We start from the raw sequence: 24,926 nt of genomic DNA on the forward strand, positions 1-24,926 counted from the left end.
CACGCCTTTGGTGTGGCCGGCGCGTGAGAGCACCCCCGGTGTGGTCGGCGCGTGAGAGCACGCCCCCGGTGTGGCCTGCGCGTGAGAGCACGCCTTCGGTGTGGTCGGCGCGTGAGAGCACGCCTTCGGTGTGGTCGGCGCGTGAGAGCACGCCTTCGGTGTGGCCGGCGCGTGAGAGCACGCCTTCGGTGTGGCCGGCGCGTGAGAGCACGCCTTCGGTGTGGTCGGCGCGTGAGAGCACGCCTTCGGTGTGGTCGGCGCGTGAGAGCACGCCTTCGGTGTGGCCGGCGCGTGAGAGCACGCGTCCGGTGTGGCCGGCGCGTGAGAGCACACCCCCGGTGTGGTCGGCGCGTGAGAGCACGCCTTCGGTGTGGTCGGCGCGTGAGAGCACACCCCCGGTGTGGCCGGCGCGTGAGAGCACGCCTTCGGTGTGGCTGACGCGTGAGAGCACGCGTCCGGTGTGGCCGGCGCCTCAGAGGACGCCTTCGGTGTGGCCGGCGCGTGAGAGCACGCGTCCGGTGTGGCCGGCGCGTGAGAGCACGCCTTCGGTGTGGCTGACGCGTGAGAGCACGCGTCCGGTGTGGCCGGCGCCTCAGAGGACGCCTTCGGTGTGGCCGGCGCGTGCGAGCACGCCTCCAATGTGGCCCGACCAGGTGTCCCTCACTGCGAGCTCTGGGGCACACGCGACTCACGCACGCCGTCCGCCTTGTTGTGCTCGGTGAGAAGAGTGAGGCGGACCCCCGTGCCGCAGCGAGGCCGATCCGGCACTCTGGTCGGCCGCGGGTGCTCCCGGCCGAACCAGCGTGAGCGGGGGCCGTCGCACCGTCAACGGACGTCCGGCCGCGTGCGCTGCGCCGGGCCCCAGCCCGCTGCCTCGCATCGCGTCCCTATTGTGACTACACGCCATGTTTTCACGCGACTTGTGATGCATCCCACTCTATTTTATCGCAATATATATCTATTTCTGCGACGTGTGTGGATCGAAGCGAGCGTGCTGGGTCTTAGGTGGCCGCTTGCGGATGTGGAATGTCTGATATCATTGCGGTTTGCTTGCATCCACAATATCTAAATATGTTCACAAGCACGCGTGCACGCAGGCACTCACGCGCACGTACACGCATACGTGCGTACGCATGTACGCACACGCACGCACGCACATGCACATGCGCACACAGCTACCGCCCGAGCCGCCTCCGTCTCTGATCCGCCGGGGACCGGTGTGAGGACGTACGTACCTCGAACTGGACCAGGTCCAACCGGACCTGCGTGACATCCGGCGCCGCCTTCTGGACCGTGAAGGCGCACGCGCGGACCGCCTCGCCTGCCGCCGGGTGCTCGGGGTTCACGAAGTACGTGTTGTTGTGCTCCGTGGCACCGCCGCACGATCCGGTCACTGCAACGGACGTGCTTAACTACGGCACGCGCGCAATGACTGCGACCGACCCGCTGTAAGTGCAGCGAGCGAGTTACGTCTGCAGACAGCTTACTTTAGACGTGAGGAAAGTGACACAAGTCAGCGGACATGCAACAGCTAACAGATGTACAGCAGCCGCGGAATGATGCGCTACGACTGCAGCAATGCCAGCTAGGACCGTCACGGCTGTCAACTGTAGCACTCGGGTGATGCAGCCATGTTGACGGGCATCATAACCCAGCAGCCCGTGTTGCACCCCCGCGCGCGTCCCAAATCTATTGCGTCCGTAGACTTTTGAGCTTTTAGTTCTTGCATCAGGCAACAGCGGGCAGCACACGGGTCTCTCGGTGCGTTGTTGTGTAAACTTGGGCAGTGTAACCGTTACTGTTACTTGCATAATGTCAATAACTTGTCGCCGGGCACGCGATGGGTACCTCCGCTGCATTACCCAACAAGTCATTACTAGCTACCCATGTAGTTGAAGCCGTGTGCTCCGTCGCACAACGCGGCACACGGAGGACCACAGCCGAGTACTCACGGACGCAGCAGACGCCGAATCCCTGTGCGCAGCGTTCGGAGGCGGCCCCTCCCCTCTGGACGCACTGGGACGGCAGAAGACAGGTGCCGAGTCCGCCGCCAGCCTCTGACCCGCAAGGGCCGTTGGTGAACCGGACCAGGGTCAGCAGAGGCAGGGCTGGGGAGCGGAGGAGGGGTCAGCAGCGACAGACCTGAGGTCAGCAGAGGTTAGCAATGGTAGGTCTGGGGAGGTGAGGGGTATGGCAGTTATATTCCTGAAGAGGTCAGGGAAGGTCAACAGCCGCGAGTTTGGGAAGATCAAGGAAGGTCAGCAGTTACAGGTTTGGGAGATCCTGGAATGTTAGCAGCCACAGGTTTGGCGAGGTCAGGGAAGGTCAGCGACAGGTCTGGAGAGTTGAAGAGAGGCCAGCAGCGGGAGGAGGAGGTGGGGTCAACTCGGCCGTGGAACGGAGTGAGGGGGTGATGTGAGGTTGGGTTAGTGGCGACAGGTCCGAGGCGTTGTAGATGCGGCTGCAATCCCATAGGTAGCGAAGGTATGTGTGGGGTGTCAGAAAACACCCATGTGATAGTCAGTGAATGTTTGCGTAGTGTGGCGAGCGCCGCTTCGAGGCGATCGTGTTCCCCTCCTCCCGTCCCAGGCGCCCCGTGCGAGGGACGCAGCCGCGAGAGTCAGGAGAGGAGGCGGTGACAAGGAGAAGAGTGAGAGCCGCCGGCGCGGGGGCGGACGCGCCGGCGGGACGGACTGTGGCGAGTGCCTGTGACGCGTGTCAAATACAGAAGTGACTTTAGAAGTACCTTGTGTACCAGTGGGCCGGAGGTGAGGCACCTGAACAGCAGAAGTTACATATGTACAGAGAACGCACGGTGCCTACGGCACCAACGCCAGTCTCGATCAAGTTGTTACTATCGTTATATCATAATTGCAGGTCATGTCCGCAATGCGCAGCCAACGGCATAGCTTACGTAGAAACTTGTGGGTCTTCCACCCGCCAACTGACTTCACCTCTGCTCTCGTTCCCACTTCGACATCGTTGTCGACACTGTCGTCACCGCTCTCTCCTGGGTTCTCCTTTGACGACGGCCCCCGCCGTTGTCCTTCGGCCCTTCTCTCCTCCCAGCCCGACTGTCCCGGAAGACGGGAGTCGCTCAGGCGCGGTGGGACCCGCCCGGCAGCCGCAGCGTCACGAGGTCCGTCTCCGCCCGGAACCTCACCGCTGGGTGCGGGCCGAGTGGCGTCGACCGTCGGCGCGGTGCGGGGCGGAATGGCGTCCGTCGTCGTCCTCGGACCCTCTGCCGATGCCTCCGGAACCGCAGAGATCGTCGCTAACGACAGGAATGTGGAGTTGATACTCAGCACCAGCTCCGGAGCTGGGGAGGTCGGCCCCGTCTGTGTCAGCACCGGCGCAGCCGTGTGGAGCGGCGGCGGACCGCGGAGGGGCCGGCCGCGGTACCTGCCATGGTAGAAGTCGGGTGCTCGGCCCCACCTGACCTCGGCTCCGGCCGGAACCGACGACGGCAGCTGGGCTAACAGTAGGGTCAGCGCCGACAAGCACGGTCCCAGTGCCATCAGCACGAGGGCAAAACAACAGGCGAGATTGCAGCACCATCAGCTTCGAGAGCCGGAGGGTAGCCAAGTTCTTACTGCCATTTCCCCTTGTGCTTTCGGCGTTACTGCCCCGGCATCGCTTCACAATGCTTCCCGAAAAATGTCGCTCCGCTCACATTAATCGCCAACGACACAAAACACAAAAAGCACCAAACGTTCTCAACAACACGTTCTCACTTCCGGCCCGCCATCTTCTAGCCCGTTTGTCGTTCCCCCAGCCCGGCCTTCGCGGCGCACTCCCGGCGACTACTGATGCCGCGACCCATCCCCTGCGTGCCGCCGGCCGTCGGGTCACGCCCGGTGACGCTAGGTCACGGCGGCTGCTCGCGCCGAGTGGCCGGCGCGCTCGCTGTCGCCGCCCGCCGACGGAAAAACGGAGAGGAAGCTCCGTCCGGCCCGAAAACGAAAGTGAGCACGCGGAACTGTCACGGCCGCGTTCTCCCAGGAGGGAGCTGGCTTCCGTCGGCTCATCCCGCCGGAGAAAGCAGTGCAAGGCGTCCTGCGTCTGCAGGGGAGTTCGAAATCCACCAGGAGGCGGTGATCCGTGAAAGGCAGCAGCAGCCAGCTGCCAAAGAAAAAGCCATCTCCACGCATTAACATCCTGCGATCGAAGGTCGCGAAAAATCGAGCAGTTCCTGACCAACAGTGACAAGTTCTAAGCCAAGCATTTCCGGTTCGCCACTGTGTCTGCTCCCGCAGCCTCCCTTCACTGTAGCTCTCTCCGCGCCGGGCGGCACGGTCTTCGCCACTGGAGGACGCACCACGTGGCCGCGCGGCGCTGGCCGTGACCGTTGATGGTGGCGCCCGTCAGTGCCGTATGCTCACGGCCGGTTGTTCCGGTCGGCCTCGCGCGACAGCGACCGCTGGCGTCCGATCCAGTCACGCCCGTGCCCCGAACCGGCCGCTCGGCGGCACTGATGATTTCGTATGAGAGCGGGGGAGAGGGAGGGCTCGCGCGAGCTGGCGCAATGGCAGGCGGCTCCGCAACGCGGGGGTCGCTTACAAATGATTGTTACGAGTCATCGCGTCGGAAAATGAGCTGACGATTGTGTCAGAGGAGGTGCTCCGGTGGGGTCAGAGGATGCGTTCCGGTTGTGTCAGGAGATGTGCTCCGCTTGTGTCCGAGAATACGCTCCGGTTGTGTCCGAGGATGTGCTCCGGTCGTGTCAGAAGATGTGCTCCGGTTGTGTCCGAGGATGTGCTCCGGTTGTGTCAGAGGATGTGCTCTGGTTGTGTCAGAGGGTGTGCTCCGGTTGTGTCAGAGGATGTGCTCCGGTTGTGTCGGAGGATGTGCTCCGGTTGTGTCAGAGGGTGTGCTCCGGTTGTGTCAGAGGATGTGCTCCGGTTGTGTCAGAGGATGTGCTCTGGTTGTGTCAGAGGGTGTGCTCCGGTTGTGTCAGAGAGTGTGCTCCGGTTGTGTCAGAGGATGTGCTCCGGTTGTGTCAGAGGGTGTGCTCCTGTTGTGTCAGGGCATGTGCTCCGGTTGCGAGCTGCCGGCACGGTTTGGGACGCTTTCGCTAGCGACACATGCTTTTTATAAAGAGCATTGCTGCTCGCCTGCCTCCCTGCTGTTTTTCGTGCTGATGTCGTTCGTAAGATTTCTTATTCGATTACACTTCCTGGTTTATACTTATTTCTGTAGTTATAGCATATACAAAACATCGATGCGTCCGAATCACGCGCGCAAAATTTGCTTTAAAAACATGGGTACTGGCGTTGGTACTGTGGTAAAACCACTATCACCACCAGTACAGCACCACACCAGCTACGAACAGCCCGGAGCCAGCAAGCTCCGACTGGTGTCCTTTCTGGCTGGCACCGGCTGCCGATGCCAGCCTAAACACCTCTCCAGTACGGGCGATACCGATTCAGCGCCGGTTGGTAGTACCACCATGCCGAAACACTGCATGTCTCTGCGAAACACAGTGGTAAGGATCCAAAGTCCAGGCACAGTCATGAAGTTCTATTTCCCGGTGAATATGCATTCAAACCATGAATATTAATTGACCTTATTTTATTGGCAACAACAAAGGTCTATTTGCGTAACGAGCACAACTTCCAAGTAGACGTGAGGTTAATCAAGACGTGCTGGAATATTTGCATGTATTTGTAGTTTCGTGACCGTTCATACCTTCTGTATTTAAGTGGGTATTAGAGTGGCTTAAGCTCACTCAGCCTCTTACCATTGGTCCCTCCCTGTCTGCCACACAGACGATGTTCCCTGAATATTAAGCTGTTCTTTCCGGTCTAATTTCGCTCTGCTCTTGGTCCGGTATTACCCCGATCCATGGCCTCGGGTGACAGCGCGTGACCTGAGGATGCGGACATGCCAGCTTCATGGAAACAGCACGGAACATGAGGCTGTGGACACACCAGCCTCATGGAAACAGCACGGGACATGAGGATGCGGACACGCCGGCTTCATGGAAACAGCATGGGACATGAGAATGCGGACACACCGGCTTCACGGAAGCAGCACGGGACATGAGGCTGCGGACACGCCAGCTTCATGGAAACAGCACGGGACATGAGAATGCGGACACGCCGGCTTCATGGAAAAAACACGGGACATAAAAATGCGCACACGCCGGCTTCACGGAAGCAGCACGGGACATGAGGCTGCGGACACGCCAGCTTTACGGTAGCAGCACGGGACATGAGGCTGCGGACACGCCAGCTTCACGGTAACAGCACGGGACATGAGAATGCGGACACACCGGCTTCACGGAAGCAGCACGGGACATGAGACTGCGGACACGCCAGCTTCACGGGGCCAGCATAGAATCTGAAGCTGCGGACACGCTAGCTTCACGGCAACAGCACGGGACATGAGGCTGCGGACACGCCAGCTTCACGGTAGCAGCATGGGACATGAGGTTGCGGACACGCTAGCTTCACGGCAACAGCACGGGACATGAGGCTGCGGACACGCCAGCTTCACGGTAACAGCACGGGACATGACGCTTCGGACACGCGAGCTTCACAGGGGCAGTACGGAACCTGAGGCTGCGGACACACCAGCTTCACGAGGGCAGTACGGTACCTGAGGTTGCGGACACGCCATCTTCACGAGGGCAGTACGGAACCTGAGGTTGAGGACACGCCAGCTTCACGGGAAAAGCTTGCATCCAGCACCACGATGACTGAGTATTTGGGAGCTTGTACTATAGCGATTGGACAGCCAGGCTTCGTTCTGGTTTACGCGCTCCGTACATTACTGATGGCGTCAAAATCTGTTAGCACGACATGTTTTTCTTTTTATTGTAGTATGAAATTCTTCCTGGATTTTTTACCCGATTTAATGAAATTTAATAAACAAATCACAGCGACGCATGGCGCGATTTTTGTTATAAAAAGGTCCACCAAAACCGGGTAGAAAATGCGTAATTACTCTACAAAACGTTATGCAGCCTTGCGCTTGACCGCAACAGAGTTTATCCTGGGATAAAGTCTAGGCGCGAACCGCTACCGGAGCCGGCGCCGCCTTGAGCCATGTCAGTCATGTCCCCACGCATGCGCACAGACTGTAACGTGCGGTCAGTTGGGAGCGGGGCCTAGTTGTCATGCGAGACCATGCAGCATCATAGCTGTGTTCCAGATCGAGCTGAAAAATTGCATTTCCGCCTGCGGAAAGAAAGTTTTAATAGCGGTCCAATTTTGAGGGAACATTTTTCTAAAGTTTTTCATTGTGGTCGAATATGGAGGGAACTTTCTTGAAAATTTCATGCAGGCTTTAATGTGGTTTACGTCTTTAGGTTGATGAGACCAAGCCAAAGATTTGACGATTGCTGTCCATAAAAATTTCACATAAGGGCTTTGCTGCCGACGCCAGGTGGTTACTGCCGCGAATCTGCCCCGCAAATGTCCCATCAATATGCGACGTAATGTTCAAGCGAGCCTCAGCCTGATGTGGCGAGACCCACGCCCACTCAAAACACAAGCCATATCAGATGCATTCGTCAGATGGCACCTCGTCGAATTTCGTCTAAAAGCAACAGAAATCAGCGCCAGACATGCCCGTCTGGCCATGAGTGGCCCTTCGCCGCAGACTTCCTCATATCCCCTCCCCCTCCCCCTTCAGCGAGCCATGACCGGATCCTTTGATAAGGTCGCCGGCGGCTTGCGTGGCTTGTGAAACCGAGGCGGCTTGCCGGTGACAGGAGCACAAACCCAGTGGTGAAGCATCACTGCACCACCGCACCACGGAGACATCGGTCACGCACCCAGCCTCGCCAGCGTCCTGATCGCGGATCCTGGCCACGTCACCGTCTGGAGCACGGAGCCTGGCCACGTCAGCGTCCGGATCACAGATCCTGGCCACGTCAGCGTCCGGAGCACGGGAGCACGGATCCTAGCCACACGGATCCTGGCCACGTCAGCGTCCGGGGCACGGATCCTGGTCACATGGATCCTGGTCACGTCAGCGTCCGGATCACGGATCCTGGCCACGTCACCGTCTGGAAAACGGATGCTCTCCACTTCAGCGTCCAGATCATGGATCATGGCCACGTCACCGTCTGGAGCACGTATCCTGGCCACGTCAGCATCCGGATCATGGATCCTGGCCACGTTAGCGTCCGGAGCACGGATCCTGGCCACGTTAGCGTCCGGAGCACGGATCCTGGCCACGTCAGCATCCGGATCATGGATCCTGGCTACGTTAGCGTCCGGAGCACGGATCCTGGCCACGTCAGCATCCGGATCATGGATCCTGGCCACGTTAGCGTCCGGAGCACGGATCCTGGCCACGTTAGCGTCCGGAGCACGGATCCTGGCCACGTCAGCATCCGGATCATGGATCCTGGCCACGCTAGCGTCCGGAGCACGGATCCTGGCCACGTCAGCGTCCGGAGCACGGATCCTGGCCACGTCAGCGTCCGGATCACGGATCCTGACCACGTCGGCGTCCGGATCAGGGATCCTGGCCACGTCAGCGTCCGGAGCACGGATCATGGCCACGTCAGCGTCCGGAGCACGGATACTGGCCACGTCAGCGTCCGGATCAGGGATACTGGCCATGTCAGCGTCCGGATCACGGATCCTGGCCACGTCAGCGCCTGGAGCACGGATCATGGCCACGTCAGCGGCCGGATCACGGATCCTGGCCACGTCAGCGTACGGAGCACGGATCATGAGTTATTATTAGTCAGTGCTGTTTCTTACGTTGCTATTTGTTACTACTTAGTTATAACTGATATTCAACAATGACATGAGCATGGGTGCAGGAACAGTGGGGGAGGGGGATAACAGGGCCAGGCTCCCCTTCCACATACGCACACACTTTTCAAGGTGGGTGGGCCAGCAATACTAGCTCCCACCCCGCTTTTCAGAACTGATTTGCATTTAGCTTGCTCTTGTGCAAGCTAGCTGCATAGCAAGCTAGCAAGCTAGCCACAAGCAAGCTACACGGCCACCTCATTCGCCATGTAGTGTTCAAGGCGTGGATAGACATCATCATCGAGCTATTCGCGTCCGGCGTAGGCGAGCACGATACCTAACATCAACAGACTTCAATTGTCCCTGTATCAAGATGACGCGCTTCATGCAGGTTTCAATCACGATTTTGGTTGTTTGGTTGCCTGGATTAGAGCCCCTTCGACCAGAAGTTATCACTTCTGGGTTATGAGATGAAAGAGAATGGATAATGGGGCAGGACTACATGTGCCGGGAGGGGGGGGGGCAACCAACGAGCTTTAACACGCCCCCGGGTCGCCGGTTGAATACGCTTCGCTCGGGTGGGGGGGGGGTCAATTTGACCCCCTGAGATATCGGGAACTAAGAGAGCTAGAGATGCCAAATACACAGAGTGTGTTGACCTGTACGTGAACACTCTTAGATCAAATTTTTAAGTTCCTAGATCATGACCTTAGGATCAGATAAGGTCAAACAAGGTCAAATTCCACGTTGGTTACTAAAGGGCCCTAGAGCCTAGGCACCTATTCTAAGAAAAATGTCACGCGCTCAGATAAGGTCAATGACCTTGTTTGACCTTTTAAAGGTCATGATGACCAGAATGATATAAGCCTGCTTTGAGCTTTGCATTTGGATAAGTGACAAAGATTACGCCAGGCAGTATGTTACTAAAAACAAAAAGTTGACCTTGAGTAATTTTAGGTCAGTGACCTATTCTGACCTGTCAGAAGTCCATGGAAGGCGTATAATGCGGTTCCTGCTATCGATATATTCGAAATGAGCACTAAATTGTTGTGCCGCCCATGAAAGTATCTCAGGGATGTATGGCTTCGTCTCACACGCCGTTGCTTGATCGGATTGAACGATTCCCCAGAACGTGCCTTTCCTGAAGCCATGGCCCGACTTTGATCCGTCAGGTCAAGTTGACCGCACCCGAGCGCGTGTTAACCCGCGGCACAAGAACCCCTCGGAGCGTGCGCTTGGCGCCCGGTCGGGATCCCCCCCCCCCCCCCCCCCCCAGGGAGCCTCCCGGCTCACTCGTTCCTGACGCAGGCGGCATGCCCCGGACGATTGGAGAGTCGCGAGGATGCAGGCTAAAGCGATAAAGACGGCAAGAGGGTCGGATGTCCGAACCGGAAATAAGACTGGATCAAATAACTTTGGGGTAGCGTCATAACTGAGCATGTCATACAGGAAAAAATATAAAATTGTCGATTTTTATACAAGGACACTACGAGCAATGGTCAAAAAAGGCGCACATAGCGATGTTTTTGCTGGAAATGCCGCCCCGTAGCACGATACCTTTGGAGAAATTGAAGTACCATGAGTGAGCCTGCCCGTCTGCTTCAGAGCAGCTACGATGCCAATTTTGCACGGGCGATTTGGGAACCCCTCGCAAGTCACATAGATGTTCCATGACGCAATCAAATGATGACGCATTGAGGAGTGCATTTACCAAGTGGGGATACTTTATTTGGTGGCGATCCTTTGTGGTGTCTTTTGCACTTATAAGCACATCAATAGTTGTAAGCAAGCTTGTTTCAACATACCTGATGCCTGCCTCAATGCCCTGAAATGTGGAATGTGGGAAAATGTAAAATGTCCTCTTATACTTACCGAACAGCATTGCTCCATGTTGCAACCAGCAGCATCATTTGCCACTATAGACAGCTGGTGAAAGGAAATATTGTAAGACAAACTCCAGCATACCTTTGGAACCATAGCTGCGTTCTGTCTGTTAGCCGGCCACAGCCATGGGGCCTCCCAACTGCTGGTGGGAGCATAGTTCGGCGGAGGGACACCTGAAAGAATGGCTTGTTATCTGGAATTATTTGCTCTTTTATAAGACAACCCCTATTTTATGTATTTATTTTCAATTTGGGGCATATCTGGCAATAAAACTGATTTCAAAATTCTGATCAGCCTGGACCCGGGACACCCTCACGCATTTTCATTGTGGGGACAGATGCCTCTTTAAGGACGCAAAAGTCTTCGCGCGCGTTGGACTTTGCTTGGCCGGTCGCAATGATGCCAAGACGCATGACAAATTAAAAGAAACGATAGACTGTGTGCTGGATGGCATGGATGATTCGAGGAGATAATAATGAGCACCAGAAAATAATATAGCAGTCGGTATGTAATATAGCATGTTGATTAGCAGCCAGGACATTCGTTCACCTCCTGAAAATGTTATGGACAACTTGGTCATCGCCCTGTCGGCCTTCCCCGGTCGCCGAGCTTGCCTTCTCAGAAAAAGTTCCCGCAATGTACCCTGATCCTCACCGCCCACCCCTCCCCACTTTTTGAAACGTTCCCACGCCTATGGATACGAGCACCTTGCCCGCCACTTCTGAAACAGGCCCCACGAGACCGAATGTGGCAGCGCGTCGGTTGCGTCTTGCTCTTTCATTTGATTACCTTATCCGGTGGTGTGGGCAATCATTTGATTACCTTATCCGGTGGTGTAGGTTATCCGGCACATTGCCCGTGAGTTATGAGATGGTCCTTCAGGCAACAGAGCATTGCAGGGGGGGGGGGGTGGCTTAACCACCTGTAGTAAGCCAGCTAATATCCATTCATTCAACTAGTTTCTGAAATTTTGGAACATCCCGCCCGCCTGATCGCGTCCCTAAAAAGCGCTGAACACAGCTAAGATCGCAGTTTGCCTGCAACCACGCGTGAATCTCGATTGTCGCGACATAATTACGCTCACATTAGCTTTACAAAATTAGAACTGCCGTTCATGACCCGATACAGCAGCTGTTCCTGACTTTGAAAAGCACTGGCACCAGGAACAAAGATTCAACAGCGAACAAACCATGTTCCCTGTTCGACTGCACTCGCCTCGATACATGGTGAAGCTCTCTACCGATGCATTATATGCTCTCTACATATATATTGGTGTTTCTAGCATGCCATCACCTCAGACAAATGAACAGGTGAACGCGGTCAGATGCTCAGACGTACGCGGTCAGATGTTCAGATGCACGCGGTCAAATGCTCAGACGTACGCGGTCAGATGCTCATGCGTACGTGGCCAGATGCTCAGGCGTACCCGATCGGATGCTCAGACGCACGCAGTCGGATGTTCAGACGTACGCAATCGGATGCTCAGACGTACGCGGTCAGATGCTCAGACGTGCGCGGTCAGATGCTCAGACGTACGCAGCCAGATGCTCAGACGTACGCGGTCAGATGCTCAGACGTACGCGGTCATGTTTAGCCTGCTGTTCAATCAGTGTTCATAGATATGGCATTATTAGTGCACTATTTCTGAGTGACGTTGAGCGGCTGACAAGACTAAGCCAATTTACGATTCTGGTACGCGAGCACACGCGTCTTCTGAGCAACCAAAGGAAAATCGTTGGAAAAGGGCACTATTAACTAACAAAAGAACGGCGCAGCTGCATATCACTTCCTATAATCTGTTCAGAAACTAGATAGACGGGCCTTCAGCGAGTTCATTAAGCTTTACGAATACAGCAAATAAAAACTGTTGTGCAGACAATGCATCTTCAATGTTTTTTTCACACACTTGGACCGGTAGTTGAGTACGGTATGTTGCAGGGGGATATGGTGGCTTCACCAGGGCTTACCAGTTCACATAGCGCACCGGAGTGGTTATATTGACAGAATATACAGAAGAGTTGCGAAGACCAGAAACGTCCGGTGCCGTTTCTGTGTCACACTGACGATAGCCCGCAGGTGTTGTTAGAGCCGACAACATCTGACAACGGGGACCGGCGCTGACACGCGGCGGCATGTCATATGACACACCGGACTAACACAGGGCTGGTGCCGGCCTTCGCCGCACGCAATGGAGGCTAACATTTCTGTTGCTGCTCAAGTGCATTGCATTGCAAAGTGCATTGCAAGCGCCAGTGTCGATCCTGTACCGTCGGCTCTGGTTAAGTACTGCCCGCCGCGACCGTCGCATCAAAACTTTGGCCGGCCTGTAACGCGCAGACTTTATTCGATATGGGGGTGCGTTCGTCGTCACGACGTGGCCCTTGCGCTCAGCACCGATCTGCCGCCGGCTGCGTGCGGCGGCCGCCAAGCCCATTAATTTGCGCACAACAGTGGTGTTGCCGAAATGGAGACCAGGCACGGCTGGTCGTGTGGACCGCACCACCGCAGCTGCAAGGCAGACCGGCCCGGCCACCGACGAACAGCCGGCCCCATCAAAGGCCAGTACAGCTGCTAGAGCTACAGCACCAAAAGCTCTTTCATGACCAAGAGAAACCGTGGTCAAAGGCTTTCGAGGCCATTGAGGCTACAACAACAGCGCGGGATCTTGAGGATTTTGACATATTGGCAATGACGGGAGACGGCGGTGCTAACCATAACTTGGGCATATTTTCGTAGGCAGTTAACTAACTAGCCTGGTTAGCCTACCCATTGCGTACCCCAACCACTGCGACATGGAATTCACCCGTTTCCGTGCACATGGATATCTTTGTTTCTCCCGTTGCAATGACACTCAATCCGCCATTCATACTTTGCTCAACGCGTTAGTTAGTAGCCATATGACATCATATGGAGTGTTCCACATTTGTATGAGGTTTTGAACGGAACCAGCTATCTTGAAAACCTTTCAGTGCAGTTCACAGCCCCGCCCATCTTAAAGCCTAAACCCCCTCTAGTGTCTGAGCTGTACGCCCGGGAAAATGAGCAGGCTATTTCGTGCAGATTATTTCAAGGTCACCCAGGCACCCATGACACAATAATCGTTTCATCCACATTTCGTCAAGATATTGGCTATGTGGCGATCACGGCCAGGAAAAATATAACTGTCGAGTCGTTCATAGCTGGCGTTGTACGATGACATCAAATAACAACGTATTGAGGAGCATATTTACTAAATAGAGAGAACTGGTGTTCTAGACAGTCTTTTCCACCTTAAAGTGTACCAATAGTTATAAGCGAGCTTTTTTCATCATGGGCGATGCTTGCTTCAAAATTTTCACATGTGTATTTTTACATTTCCTTTACATTACATTTCTTACATACATTTATTCATACATCTTCATTTCTTTAACACGGGCGCGCGTTCTGTCATGTCAAAATTAAACAAGTATCGGGACGGTTAATATTTCATTGCAGCGCTCACATCAACATGATGATGGATTCGCACACCCTTAGCCTTGCCCATACGTCTAAGCCACCCCCGACCGGCGATCATAACAGACTGCGTCCAAATAGCACACCGCCGTATCCGGCACGCCACAGCAGGGCCTAATTTCAGGCAGTGAATTAGTTGCGCGCTTCTGATCGACGTCACGGCGGAATGCGCCCCGCCATCATTTTGATTTTACTGGCACTTAAGTTCGAGAAGGGCTACCGATTGAAGGAATGATATGGGCCGCGCTCACTCCATCACGTTCATATGGCCACGGCAGTCCCATGCAAAACTCGATCTGCATCACGCGTAGCAGTGATAAACGTCACCAACGAAATGCATGCCTTTTCCAGCCCGCATTCGCACGCGGCGCCAATAAAAGCACGCGCAGGCCAGCCATCCCGATTTTTGAAACCTGTACAAAGTGTGCCGCGCGGGCCCGCGTGTTGACCTTTGATCCGTCTCAACCACGCGCCAGCAGCACGCAACATTCGGCTTTCAGCCGGCACATGAGTGAATAACGGGCTCCTATGCGGTCGCCCTCCCAGGATCGACCGGCGGACGGCTTTTGGCTGCGGCCTTTGCATCGCGCCGCGTCACGCCGCGAGCCCGACAGGCGGCGGCGCCGGCCCGTCACGGTCACGTCACGGCAACGGTGAAACCCAGCCGTTGCCGAATGGCTGTTGCCACTGGGCCGTCGTCAGGGTCCGGTCAACGTGGCAAGTGCTCCGTCACTTCCCCCGTGCGATTACTGTTATGAGGCTGTGCCCCTAGCGGACACGGTGCAATAGCGTCAGAGTTGCGGGGAAGATGGCGAGGGCGCCGCAGAAGCAGGGGCTCCGCTCAGGGCTGGGGTGGTAACCTGTGTTCGAGGAGCCGTCTAACCCTGTCAGACTGAAACGCGCGGGAAAATTATTGATGTTACTTCTGTACGTGATCAGATGCGTCTTTCAGACGAAAGACGGATACAGATCGATTTGAACATATCAATTACAACTCTATGTGACTTTTGCCCCCCCCCCCCTCCCCCACCGTTACACGATTTTGCCTTGGCTGGGGGCTGGAGACTTTACTGCAAGTGGGGCGGGGGTTATCTATCCCCCCCCCCCCCAGCCAACATGTTAAAGGAGGCCTATCATGTCCAGGAAGAGGTTTTCACGGCAGCGGAGGTTATAGGAAGTTTTTTTCGAACTTACCTTCTAAATCATTGTACGAGCATCACACTGTAATTCCCTTAGTTGCAGTTTAACCACTTGCTCACAAAGTGTTAACATCTTGAGACTCTCCCACGCCACGAGTGATGACTTTGTTAGAATTACGTAAATGGCATTTCAATTTCAAGAGCCTGACAGATGCGTTTTCATAGAATATCTCAGTGACTGCTGCCACATTTTCTCGATGCATCATATCAAACGACATGCTATCACAATTTTATAGTATGCAGCGGGGCCTTACCACCCGAGGCCGCGCCAGATTGCACACTCGTAATAAACAAACTATTTACAGCAATACTTTTGGCCCTGCACAACCTAGTTTGACATGCCTCACGTACATTGACAGATATCTGATACAGCTTGACAGGCAGCATCCAGTGTCATGTGTCTCACTGACGGGTCTACTACGCTGAGACACGCATTGATGTGTTGCTATCAGTGTGTGACCAGGCGTTCCACGGTCTACACAATAACGCTTTCATCTCTGCCACAGCGTCCTAACGCAGAGTTTCGGAGATAAAAAGGCCTAAGCTTGCGATTGCTCTAACGTTGAAACTGTTTGGTCTATCAAAGGCTACTTACAGCGAAGTTTAACGACACCAACCGGCCCGCAGTTTTCCGCGAACACTCCGGTCGCGCACTCTGTCGGGCTTTAGCATGTAAAGTGTTTGAGATGGGAAGGAAGGGTGCTGAGCGAATCCCTCGTCTGCAGACGCCGAGAAAGGAGTTCACCTGACAGAGGCTAACTCGCGACGGTGATGATCCCCACGGCGCGCAAGAGCCATCTGACAGGGGCTAACTCACGACGGTGATGATCCCCACGGCGCGCAAGGGCCACCTGATAGAGGCTAGCTCACGACGGTGATGATCCCCACGGCGCGCAAGAGCCACCTGACAGAGGCTAACTCACGACGGTGATGATCCCAACGCAAGAGCCCCACCTGGCAGAGGTTAGCTCACGACGGTGACGATCCCAACGCAAGAGCCCACCTGGCAGAGGCTAACTCACGACGGTGATGATCCCAACGCAAGAGCCCACCTGGCAGAGGCTAACTCACGACGGTGATGATCCCGCTAACTCACGACGGTGATGATCCCCACGGCGCACCGAGTACAGCCGCTACCGCTCCATAGACGAGGGCTTGACAGCGTGTGTTGCGTTCCCTCAAAAAACCTCACGCGGTAACCCGAGAGATCCTGTCCTGCGCTAAAACTGGCCGTCAGACGGTACGGAAACGCGGCTTATGTTCTGTTCCAAGAAAAACGGTCGGGTCCTTTGACCGCACGGAGCAGGGGCGTGACTGCAGCGTGCGTGAAAAGGCAAGCTAAATCGATGGACTCACGCGTGCTGGTAGTGATCACCCCATGGCCGATTCTGCTGCTTGCGAGTTGTTGACAGTAGTTGGAATTTATAGCGGGTCATTGGTTACTTTCCCTAGCAAAAAAAAAAAAAAATACAACTGCCGTATTGACCGAAGCTTTGACTTCCATCGTCTGCACATGGCAACACTGGCCGATTTCCTAGGACATACCGTGTTTTACAAGCACTGTCACGGACCTCTGATGACATGCACAAGCGCAAACACCTCGATTTTGTGCCTTTATTGAATCTGTTACCACTTGGTACAACTCGTGTTATGCTCAACATTTAACAATTTCAGACAAACTTCTCTGACGCCATTAATGGTCCGCAGTTTACACACCACCCTCTTGAATGCTGTGTCTGCTGCAATCGCTGTCCCTAACGCCAAATAGCCCAACACTTCGCTATGAAGCAATAAATCCCAATTGCCACGGTGACGAGGCGGCTTTGCTGATGTTTGGTGAAGCGACAGCATTCCGGCAGCGGAAGCCGGGGATTCGCGCCTTCACCGTTGACAGCCATGGAATGTAACGCGCTGTAGCGACTCATGCGATTAAGTCGCCTTTCAGACGGTTGCAGTCGCACTATCGGCGTTGGTGTTAATGGAACTAACAATTTTGTCTCAGGCATCGCCTTGTATAGATCATATAAATCATATATTGCCACAAAGACTGTGGCTCAATTCCAGCGGATCTCCCGAGCCATCCATACCCGCCCTTTCTTGCCACCTTCACTGCCTCTCCTCCGGAAGTCGGACCGGCAAAGGCCGCGAACATCAACCCTAGGGCCGTTCCCTCTGCAGGCACTGGGTGCCTGCGTGCGCCAGCCGCCTACGTCCAGGACTTGATGATAGCCAGCAGGCACTTCTTGTACTCTCCGGAGGTGTCGTCAGCCACTGCCGCCGCCAGGCTCTTGCCATAGCGCAGCTGATACGCCTCCTTGATGTTCTCTAGGTCGATCTCCGAGCGGGTGACCAGGATGCGGATGAGGGTGCTGTCGTCCGTTCCCAACCCTCGCATGGCCCGGTACAGCTTCTCGGCGAAGTAGCTGGGCTGGTCGGTGATGCACTGGGCCATGGTAAGTAACCCCGCCTTCATGTCGCCACCGAACTCGGAGCGGATCGCCTTCTCGATGCTGCTGCCGCGCGCGCTCACCTCCGGGTACACCGCGAACACCTTGCGCAGTAGCGCGTAGTCGGTGGTGCAGAAGATGCGGACGAACACGTCGGCATCCTTGCCGCGGCGCGCCTCGCCCGCGGCGTACAGCTCCTCCGCCAGCTCACGTGCCCGGTTGTCGCCGACCACGGCGTCCTGCTGCCGCTCCAGCTGCGTCAGGCCCAGGAACAGGCGCAGGAAGTCGCCGCTCAGCTCGCTACGCAGCGCCGCCTCCAGCGACCGGCCGTGCAGCCGGTGGTAGGTCTTCACCACGTCCTGGATCTCGGCTTGCGTGCGGCCGCAGAACAGCTCGATCAGCGCCTTCTCGTTGGTGCCGAGCCCCTTCATGGCGCGGTGAGCCCAGTCAGCCAGGTACTGGTTCTGCCACTGTAGCAGCGCCAGTAGCGTCTCGCGCAGGCTAAAGTTGCTCTCACTCTGCACCGCGTCCAGCAGGCACCCGCCGTACTGCGCGTTGTACACGTCGCTTCAGGTATTTGCGCTCCTCCAGCGTGTACTTGGTCAGGATGCCGATGACAGTGGCCATGTCGACAGGCTTGCGCAGCGCGCGGCGCAGCTTCTTGGCCTGGCTCGTCGCCTCCTCTTCGTCGAAGTTCTTGTGCGGTTTGATGGTGCCGCGCGGTGCGCTGATAACCGGCCGCGCCTGCGCGTGGCCCTTCACCTTGCGCTTGCCGCCGCGAGCCGGCATCTCCTGCATCGACATGCGCGCCGACCACCGGCCGCCGTGCACCGTCCGTGCACCCGCCCCCGCACCCACCCGTCGAGCACCCGCGGCCGCCGGTCGGCGAGGGACTGACCAGTCCCGCCGAAATCAATGTCGACCCGGAGCCCCCCCCCCCCCCCCCCTCACCACCGGCGGCCTGGGTCGGCCGTCAACACTGTCATGGTGATGCAGCGGGCCCGCCCAGACCGACAGGCAGGCATACACAGGACAGAGGGCCGACCACACGGTCCCGCTCAATGTCACATCGCCTCACACACAACGTGGCCGACGGAACTGCGTCGGAGGGGAAGGGGGAGGGGCTTCGATGCCACACCGCCTCGCACACAATGTGGTCGACGGAGCTACGTCGGAGGGGAAGGGGGAGGGGCTTCGATGCCACACCGCTGTGGGGCAGCCGTTAAGAAATCACGAAGCGCGAGTCGTGAGTGTGCTTACGGAAGGTGCGGTCTGCCCACATCAGGCACACAACGCATCAGACCATTGGAGCGTGGGACTGTTTGCGTCGCTCTTTTGTGTTAACGGCCTATTCATGCAATTTGATGACGGCATTTCAAGGCAAAGTTGTGCATTTTAAGCAGCTTGTCGTTGTTTTACGTCGAAATCGCTGGCGACGGAGGCTATGGGAGCGATCTCAAAAATTATTTTAAAAAATACTTGCGCTTCCATGTTTACTTTGCTTGGAGTTAAAATGGGACCAAATCTAACGTAAACATATGTTAGGAATCAGGATATTATTGGAGTGTAGGGTAGGATGAAGGGTAGGGTAGAGTGTAGTGTATCAGGTCTTACAATAAGCTCTCTCACACCATAATTACTAATGACAGGACAAAGATGCATACATCTGCAGACAGCTATAATCTTCAAGTACGTATGCGGTGGTAAGATCTTGGACGGCACGTTTTTTTTGTAAATGACCTTTGAATTAGGACCTTAAACACCTGCCCATCTTTCAGGTAAATTGTATCACATGGTGGGGAGGTTGAATTTTGTTTTGCATTGAGGCAGCTGCATCACAAGCAGGTTGAATGCGCTCCGATATTCAAACAACACGTGCTTGTCACCGCTATTTTGTAATTCTTCGTGATTACGACGTGACACATATCGACTATTTTTAATCAGTTGTGGTTTTATTTTACATCCACTGCCAGCTAGGTTTCGGCTGCTAGGGTACGAATTGTAAGCCTACAGTGGTACTGGAGATGATGTTATATGGTCTGGATGATGATAAGTCATGACAGTCACGTCGGTCAAACATTGACAGATTAGTTAATGCCATCATAGTCGGTATACTCATCACTAATGCAGCATGCCCAAACACAGCTTGCGCAACATGAATCGCCCGACATTTTGAAAGGAAGTTCGCACCACTCCGAAATTTTTGGCAAGCAGACGCCGAATGCCTTGCGGCATATGCGGTACATGTACTTCCCACTTCCCACCACTCAGTATAACACTTACACCATTCTGATTATGCCCTAACACTGTAAACGCACATTTCCAACGATCGCTTGACTGTTCAGCGACGTGCAAAAAGGCATGTTTGTCGCGCCCACCCGAAGACACATGCACGTATGTAGCCGGGATATCCTTCGCCAGCTGATCGACTGTGGACCGGCGTCTGTCGCATATATATTTAGTGTAAATCGCGCTGACACTACTCGGACATGATACAACTCTCCCCACTCTCCCCAAATGTTTTTCGTTTAAAATCAATATCAAATGCCTAATTGGCATAGCTGGAAGCGTATCATTTATGTCTGGTTTTCTGGCTCGCCTGAAATGGTACGCATTAGTACCATATCAAACCGAGAGGCATGTCACTTTTCCTGGCTCAACACCGTATTTTCTGTCCTGACGTCATAACACTATTAAGTTTTTATGCTGCAAGCAACCAATTTTCAGCAGACTGGGAGGCATTGGTTTAACTTAAGTATCGAATAATCATTAGGATGTATCATGAACACGAACAATGTACATCATCACGGGTGAGAAGCAGGTTTAGCAAAACACAGGATTCAAAAACTCAAATTCCGCAAACGACACGGTGTGTTTCAAGCCTGTAGATGCTCTGTCAATAAATATACCGCAATAACACAAGTCATTTAAGTTCCCGCACCCTAATATCGGGTACATCCCGCCATGCTGAGGGCTGCCCGGTCCGGCGCGAGCAGCTGAGCCGAAAGGTCCAGGGGACTCGCAGCAAGTATCAGGTCGGGGACACATCTACCCAGAAGATGAGCGGTTCTCAGATCCTTCGGGCTCCACTACTCTGACGTCAATGCACGGCAGCGAGCTGCCCGAAAAATGGACAGCTGAAATTACTGCAGTGAAAACACAAAACATGCATGCTTCGAGTGTATTTTAGCGTCTCTTTGGAAAAAAGTTTATGAAGAGTTCACTCGTCGCTGTTTTTAACAATAATGGACTGTAACAAGTTGTTTTGTAGCCTCATGCTCAGCATGGGTCAACAGAACATTTTGCTTATCTTTGAGTGTTCCAGGCAGGCCTTGGTACGATGCCCTATACCAGAGCCAGAAGGACTGCAGTGGTAATCGTGGTGGGTTTATTTTTAATCTTATACACGGCACGGGTCATTTCGAATTGCCGTCTGTGTTTTGAGCAGTCCTCAGCACACAGTACGGTATGAATGTTGTATGTGTGTGTGTGTGTGTGTGTGTGTGTGTGTGTGTGTGTGTGTGTGTGTGTGTGTGTGTGTGTGTGTGTGTGTGTGTGTGTGTGTGTGTGTGTGTGTGTGTGTGTGTGTGTGTGTGTGTGTGTGTGTGTGTGTGTGTGTGTGTGTGTGTGTGTGTGTGTGTGTGTGTGTGTGTGTGTGTGTGTGTGTGTGTGTGTGTGTGTGGTGTGTGTGTGTGTGTGTGTGTGTATGTATGTATGTGTGTGTGTAATCAAATGGACATGTTTAAATGTGTTATGTGTCAGGATTTGTAAGATGTGTGATTTATTGCGGACATCCTTAACTTGGCAGAATCTGCATAATTTTTGTACATATTTGTCTGTCACGCGCTTTGAATGTATTAGGGGTAATTTTGCTTAATATTGTTCACTTGCCATCATGTGCAGCAACCACTGAGACGAAAACCTTCCTCATAATAAGTCCCAATGATCACTACACATTGTCGTTAAAAATGTTCTTCCAAACGCATCGAAAGCTCCCACTTTCCACGACAAGCACACGTAGTGCCGAAACAACCAGGTGCTTAAAACTTTTCTTGATTATTTTATGTATGTTGTGTAGGTAATTGCAAGCACCGTCTGCGTCTGATCTTACCATTGCTAGCAGACTGCCAAATGGTGTGCGTTCTCCTCGCTGCATGAACGCGATTCGTGGTTTGAAGTAACTGTTACGATGCATCGAAATTTGAGCAGACTGACATTTTGACATTGCCGAGACATGTTTTCACCCCATAGCCGATATCAAGTTGGTATGAACTGCTCCAGCTTCTTCCATAAGACTCGCGCACTCCCTTGAACACTCCTCTAGCGAATGGAACCCATGACCCACATACCGCGAGTGAGCGGGTCGGGGTTTCATCAAAGAAACAAATACTCGCTGTTCATATCGTTCTTCTACCATAAACCAACCACTGCACGACACGAACTAAGCAATACCGTACCAAAGCCGTCCACACATACCGCCGTCGCGCCACATTCATTTCAGCGCGCAATTTTGAGCTCTCGTGTTCCAAGCACAAATGCTTGCACCTTTCCGCTCCTTCTCCGCCTTGTTTGAAAATTTCCCAAACGTTCCCGCTCACATAACACTACGATCGCCCACGCGTCAACTCGATCCGGACTTAAGAACACCTGCGGCTCGCGTCACACACCCTGCTGCAGGGGGGCAGCCTGAGCCGGGTGGCACCCGACGCCGCCGCAGGAGCTGCGTCCCCGGTCCCGCCGTCTGGCCGTCGGTCAGAGCTCTTCGAGGTCCGAGGACGTGCCGCGCTGAGCCCCAGCCGGACGCCTGTCATGTGACGCGGCAGGCCGCTAGACCATCATAACGGGGCTCCTACAGAGCTATGTTTGTTAACTAGCGCTCATTCACGTTATTTGTTTGTTTAGGTGTTGTTTGCTGATGTGGACTGAGGAGTGCTGTAAGAGCGGGAACACTGTCTAGCGAGTGTCATCCACACGCAGTGTCCTAGAATTGCAGACTTTGGGTGTAAAGCGACATCCTAGGAGACGGAATTTTTCACTCATTTTCATCGCATTTTTGTGAATTTTTCACTCCTGGCTGATATTGTCCAACACTTCACACCTGCCCGTAACTCCCTTTCAGAGGTTTTAGTACGTCATCCAAGTCCGAGCTCATTTGAAACCACCAAGCATAAGCAAGACCACACAGAACCTGCACACCAATGGCTGTATCCCGCCTCACCTACATATGAACCATGCCTATGCGCGCGCAGAGAAATAGCACTAGATACCTCTAAGCCCGAGAGCCCCAGCGCCTCCAGCCGCTTGCATGCAACAATTTTGGCTTGCTTACAAAATACATCACAACCTACAGCTGTGTGCCAAATGCAAGGTTGTCACGCATCCCCAAGTTTTTGGGTCGCACCACGCAAACAACTCACCAGCAAAGCAAAGCCTGGTAGAGAATTTATTAATCCTACCAATTATTTATTTTGTTCGTTGTGTTTTTCTTGGTCTTACACAGACATAATACAAATTCATTTTTCTTCCTTTTTGATAGTTTTTAAAGATATCACCTATAGCCTAAAATGTTTACCAATTTCTCTGCAAAACGTTCCAACTGCAAACTTACACATATCATTTCCATACACTGGGTTAATTCGCCAGCTGCCCAAGCATGTTTGATATGTACTAAAGAGTGAGCAACGCATAGGGACCGAAGGAGGCAATTTAAAGCAAGGAAACTATTTTTACCTTCATTTTTGCCTCTTTAAACCCCTGGATAACCATTTTTAGGGTCATGGCGTGGCTTAACAGTGATAAATTGAAGCCATTCCAGTTTTACTGCCTCACCACGCGGCGTATGTTTTGGGGCATCTGCCCCAAAGCTAGAGCAAAGCTAGATGCCAGAGCTGATGACGGGCTCTGGCACAGCTGATTACTGCGTGTGTTTTGGCAACAGTGCGAGCTCATTGCTCTTTTGACACGCGCCCAGGTGGCCGGTTGAATATTTTCGCTGGGGCAGGTGGTCAAATTGAACCTCCTGAGATCTCACAAACTAGGAGACAGGAGGCACTAAATTCACGGGGTGTACTGACCTGTACGTGAACTCACTTTTCTAAAAATTTGAGGTGCCTGGGTCATGACCTTCGGGTCAAGTAAAGTCAAACAAGGTCAAATTCCTGGATGGCGTCCAAATTACCCCCATAACCTAGATATCTGTCCTAAGCGTAAGGTCAATGGTGTTCATATAAGGTCGCTGAATTTGTTTAACCTTTCGAAGGCTGTGGTGACCAAAATCATGCAAGGTTGCTTTGAGTTTTGCATTTGAATAAACGTCAAAGATCAGGCTAGGCAGTGTGTTCCTTAAAAAAATATTGACCTGGGTCATTTCAGGTCAGTGACCTTTTCTGATCTTCAAGAGGTCCAAGGAAGACGTATAATGCGGTTTCTGTTATCAATAAATTCGAAATAAGCACCAGAAACCACTTCATACAGCAAGCTCTAAGGTAATAAAGCAAGCTGTGTTTGGCCTTGATCTGACATTTATACCTGGCCCCAGAACAGTGGAATTATTTATCCAGTTGTTGTGTTGGTTAGAAACCGTCGCAGAGATGTATGACTTCGTCTAACATTCCGTTGTTGCATTACATTAAATGATTCCCAAGAAATTGTCCCCGCTAAATCCATGGCATGAACTTGAACTGCTGCAGGTTAGCGATCTTACAAGGTACACTCAAATTTGGGGTGTCAGGTGGTCTGTTGTCCAATTGTCTACAGCTTGACAAAATTTGGTCCGGCTGCGCGCGGCGTTTGGAGACCAATCCGGCAAAACCTTAGGCGAGAGGGGAAAATTGACCTTTGCTCAGCCGAGCGCGTGTCACGGAAACCAACGATGCTCCGGATTGTGCCCGGCCGACCGACATTGTTACATTAACGGAGCCATATCTTATGACTTTGCGCTAAAAACGCACACAATTACGCACCATTGTGCCTAAAATTGGGCAACGAGCACGCGTGTTTAGGTTTTGTGTCGTCACAATGCATGGTCTCGTATGTATAAGATTGTAAAGTGTGATGTTAAAAGTGTGATATTTAAGTGTGATGGTAAAGTACGATGTTCTGGAAAACTTTACCTTTAACCTGACATAATGGGATCAACTATTAACATAAAAACATAAAAACCAGCACCAGTCGTGAGACTGATCTCGTTG

General features: G+C 53.7%; 2 protein-coding genes across 2 annotated transcripts; both read right to left on the reverse strand.

The window, feature by feature from the left end:
• Positions 1–660: 660 nt before the first annotated feature.
• On the reverse strand, positions 661–10,596 carry LOC119094225 (serine-aspartate repeat-containing protein I-like). The gene is made up of 4 exons (XM_037217299.1): positions 10,587–10,596; positions 8,012–8,614; positions 1,236–1,393; positions 661–786 (listed from the first exon to the last, which is right to left on the reverse strand). The coding sequence occupies exons 1-4, from the start codon at positions 10,594–10,596 to the stop codon at positions 661–663; spliced, it is 897 nt and encodes a 298-aa protein (XP_037073194.1).
• Positions 10,597–17,495: 6,899 nt separating this feature from the next.
• On the reverse strand, positions 17,496–18,540 carry LOC119094226 (annexin A13-like). The gene is made up of 2 exons (XM_037217300.1): positions 18,286–18,540; positions 17,496–18,254 (listed from the first exon to the last, which is right to left on the reverse strand). The coding sequence occupies exons 1-2, from the start codon at positions 18,538–18,540 to the stop codon at positions 17,496–17,498; spliced, it is 1,014 nt and encodes a 337-aa protein (XP_037073195.1).
• Between the last annotated feature and the right edge of the window lie 6,386 nt (positions 18,541–24,926).

The sequence above is a fragment of the Pollicipes pollicipes genome, unplaced genomic scaffold, assembly GCF_011947565.3.
Source record: "Pollicipes pollicipes isolate AB1234 unplaced genomic scaffold, Ppol_2.1 Scaffold_4002;HRSCAF=4701_pilon_pilon_pilon, whole genome shotgun sequence".
Lineage (NCBI taxonomy): Eukaryota > Metazoa > Arthropoda > Thecostraca > Pollicipedomorpha > Pollicipedidae > Pollicipes > Pollicipes pollicipes.

What these genes read in the sequence shown, in the direction of transcription:
- LOC119094225 (XM_037217299.1), bottom strand. An exon ending in GAGCATCCGTTTTCCAGACG is followed by an intron (nt 1,394 to 8,011) that starts GTGACGTGGCCA and finishes CGTCCGTTGCAG; the next exon opens with TGACCGGATCGTGCGGCGGT. An exon ending in TGGACCTGGTCCAGTTCGAG is followed by an intron (nt 787 to 1,235) that starts GTACGTACGTCC and finishes TTCGGCCGGGAG; the next exon opens with CACCCGCGGCCGACCAGAGT.
- LOC119094226 (XM_037217300.1), bottom strand. Translation starts at nt 18,540, where the DNA reads ATGTCGATGCAGGAGATGCCGGCTCGCGGCGGCAAGCGCAAGGTGAAG. An exon ending in AGCGACGTGTACAACGCGCA is followed by an intron (nt 18,255 to 18,285) that starts GTACGGCGGGTG and finishes GACGCGGTGCAG; the next exon opens with AGTGAGAGCAACTTTAGCCT.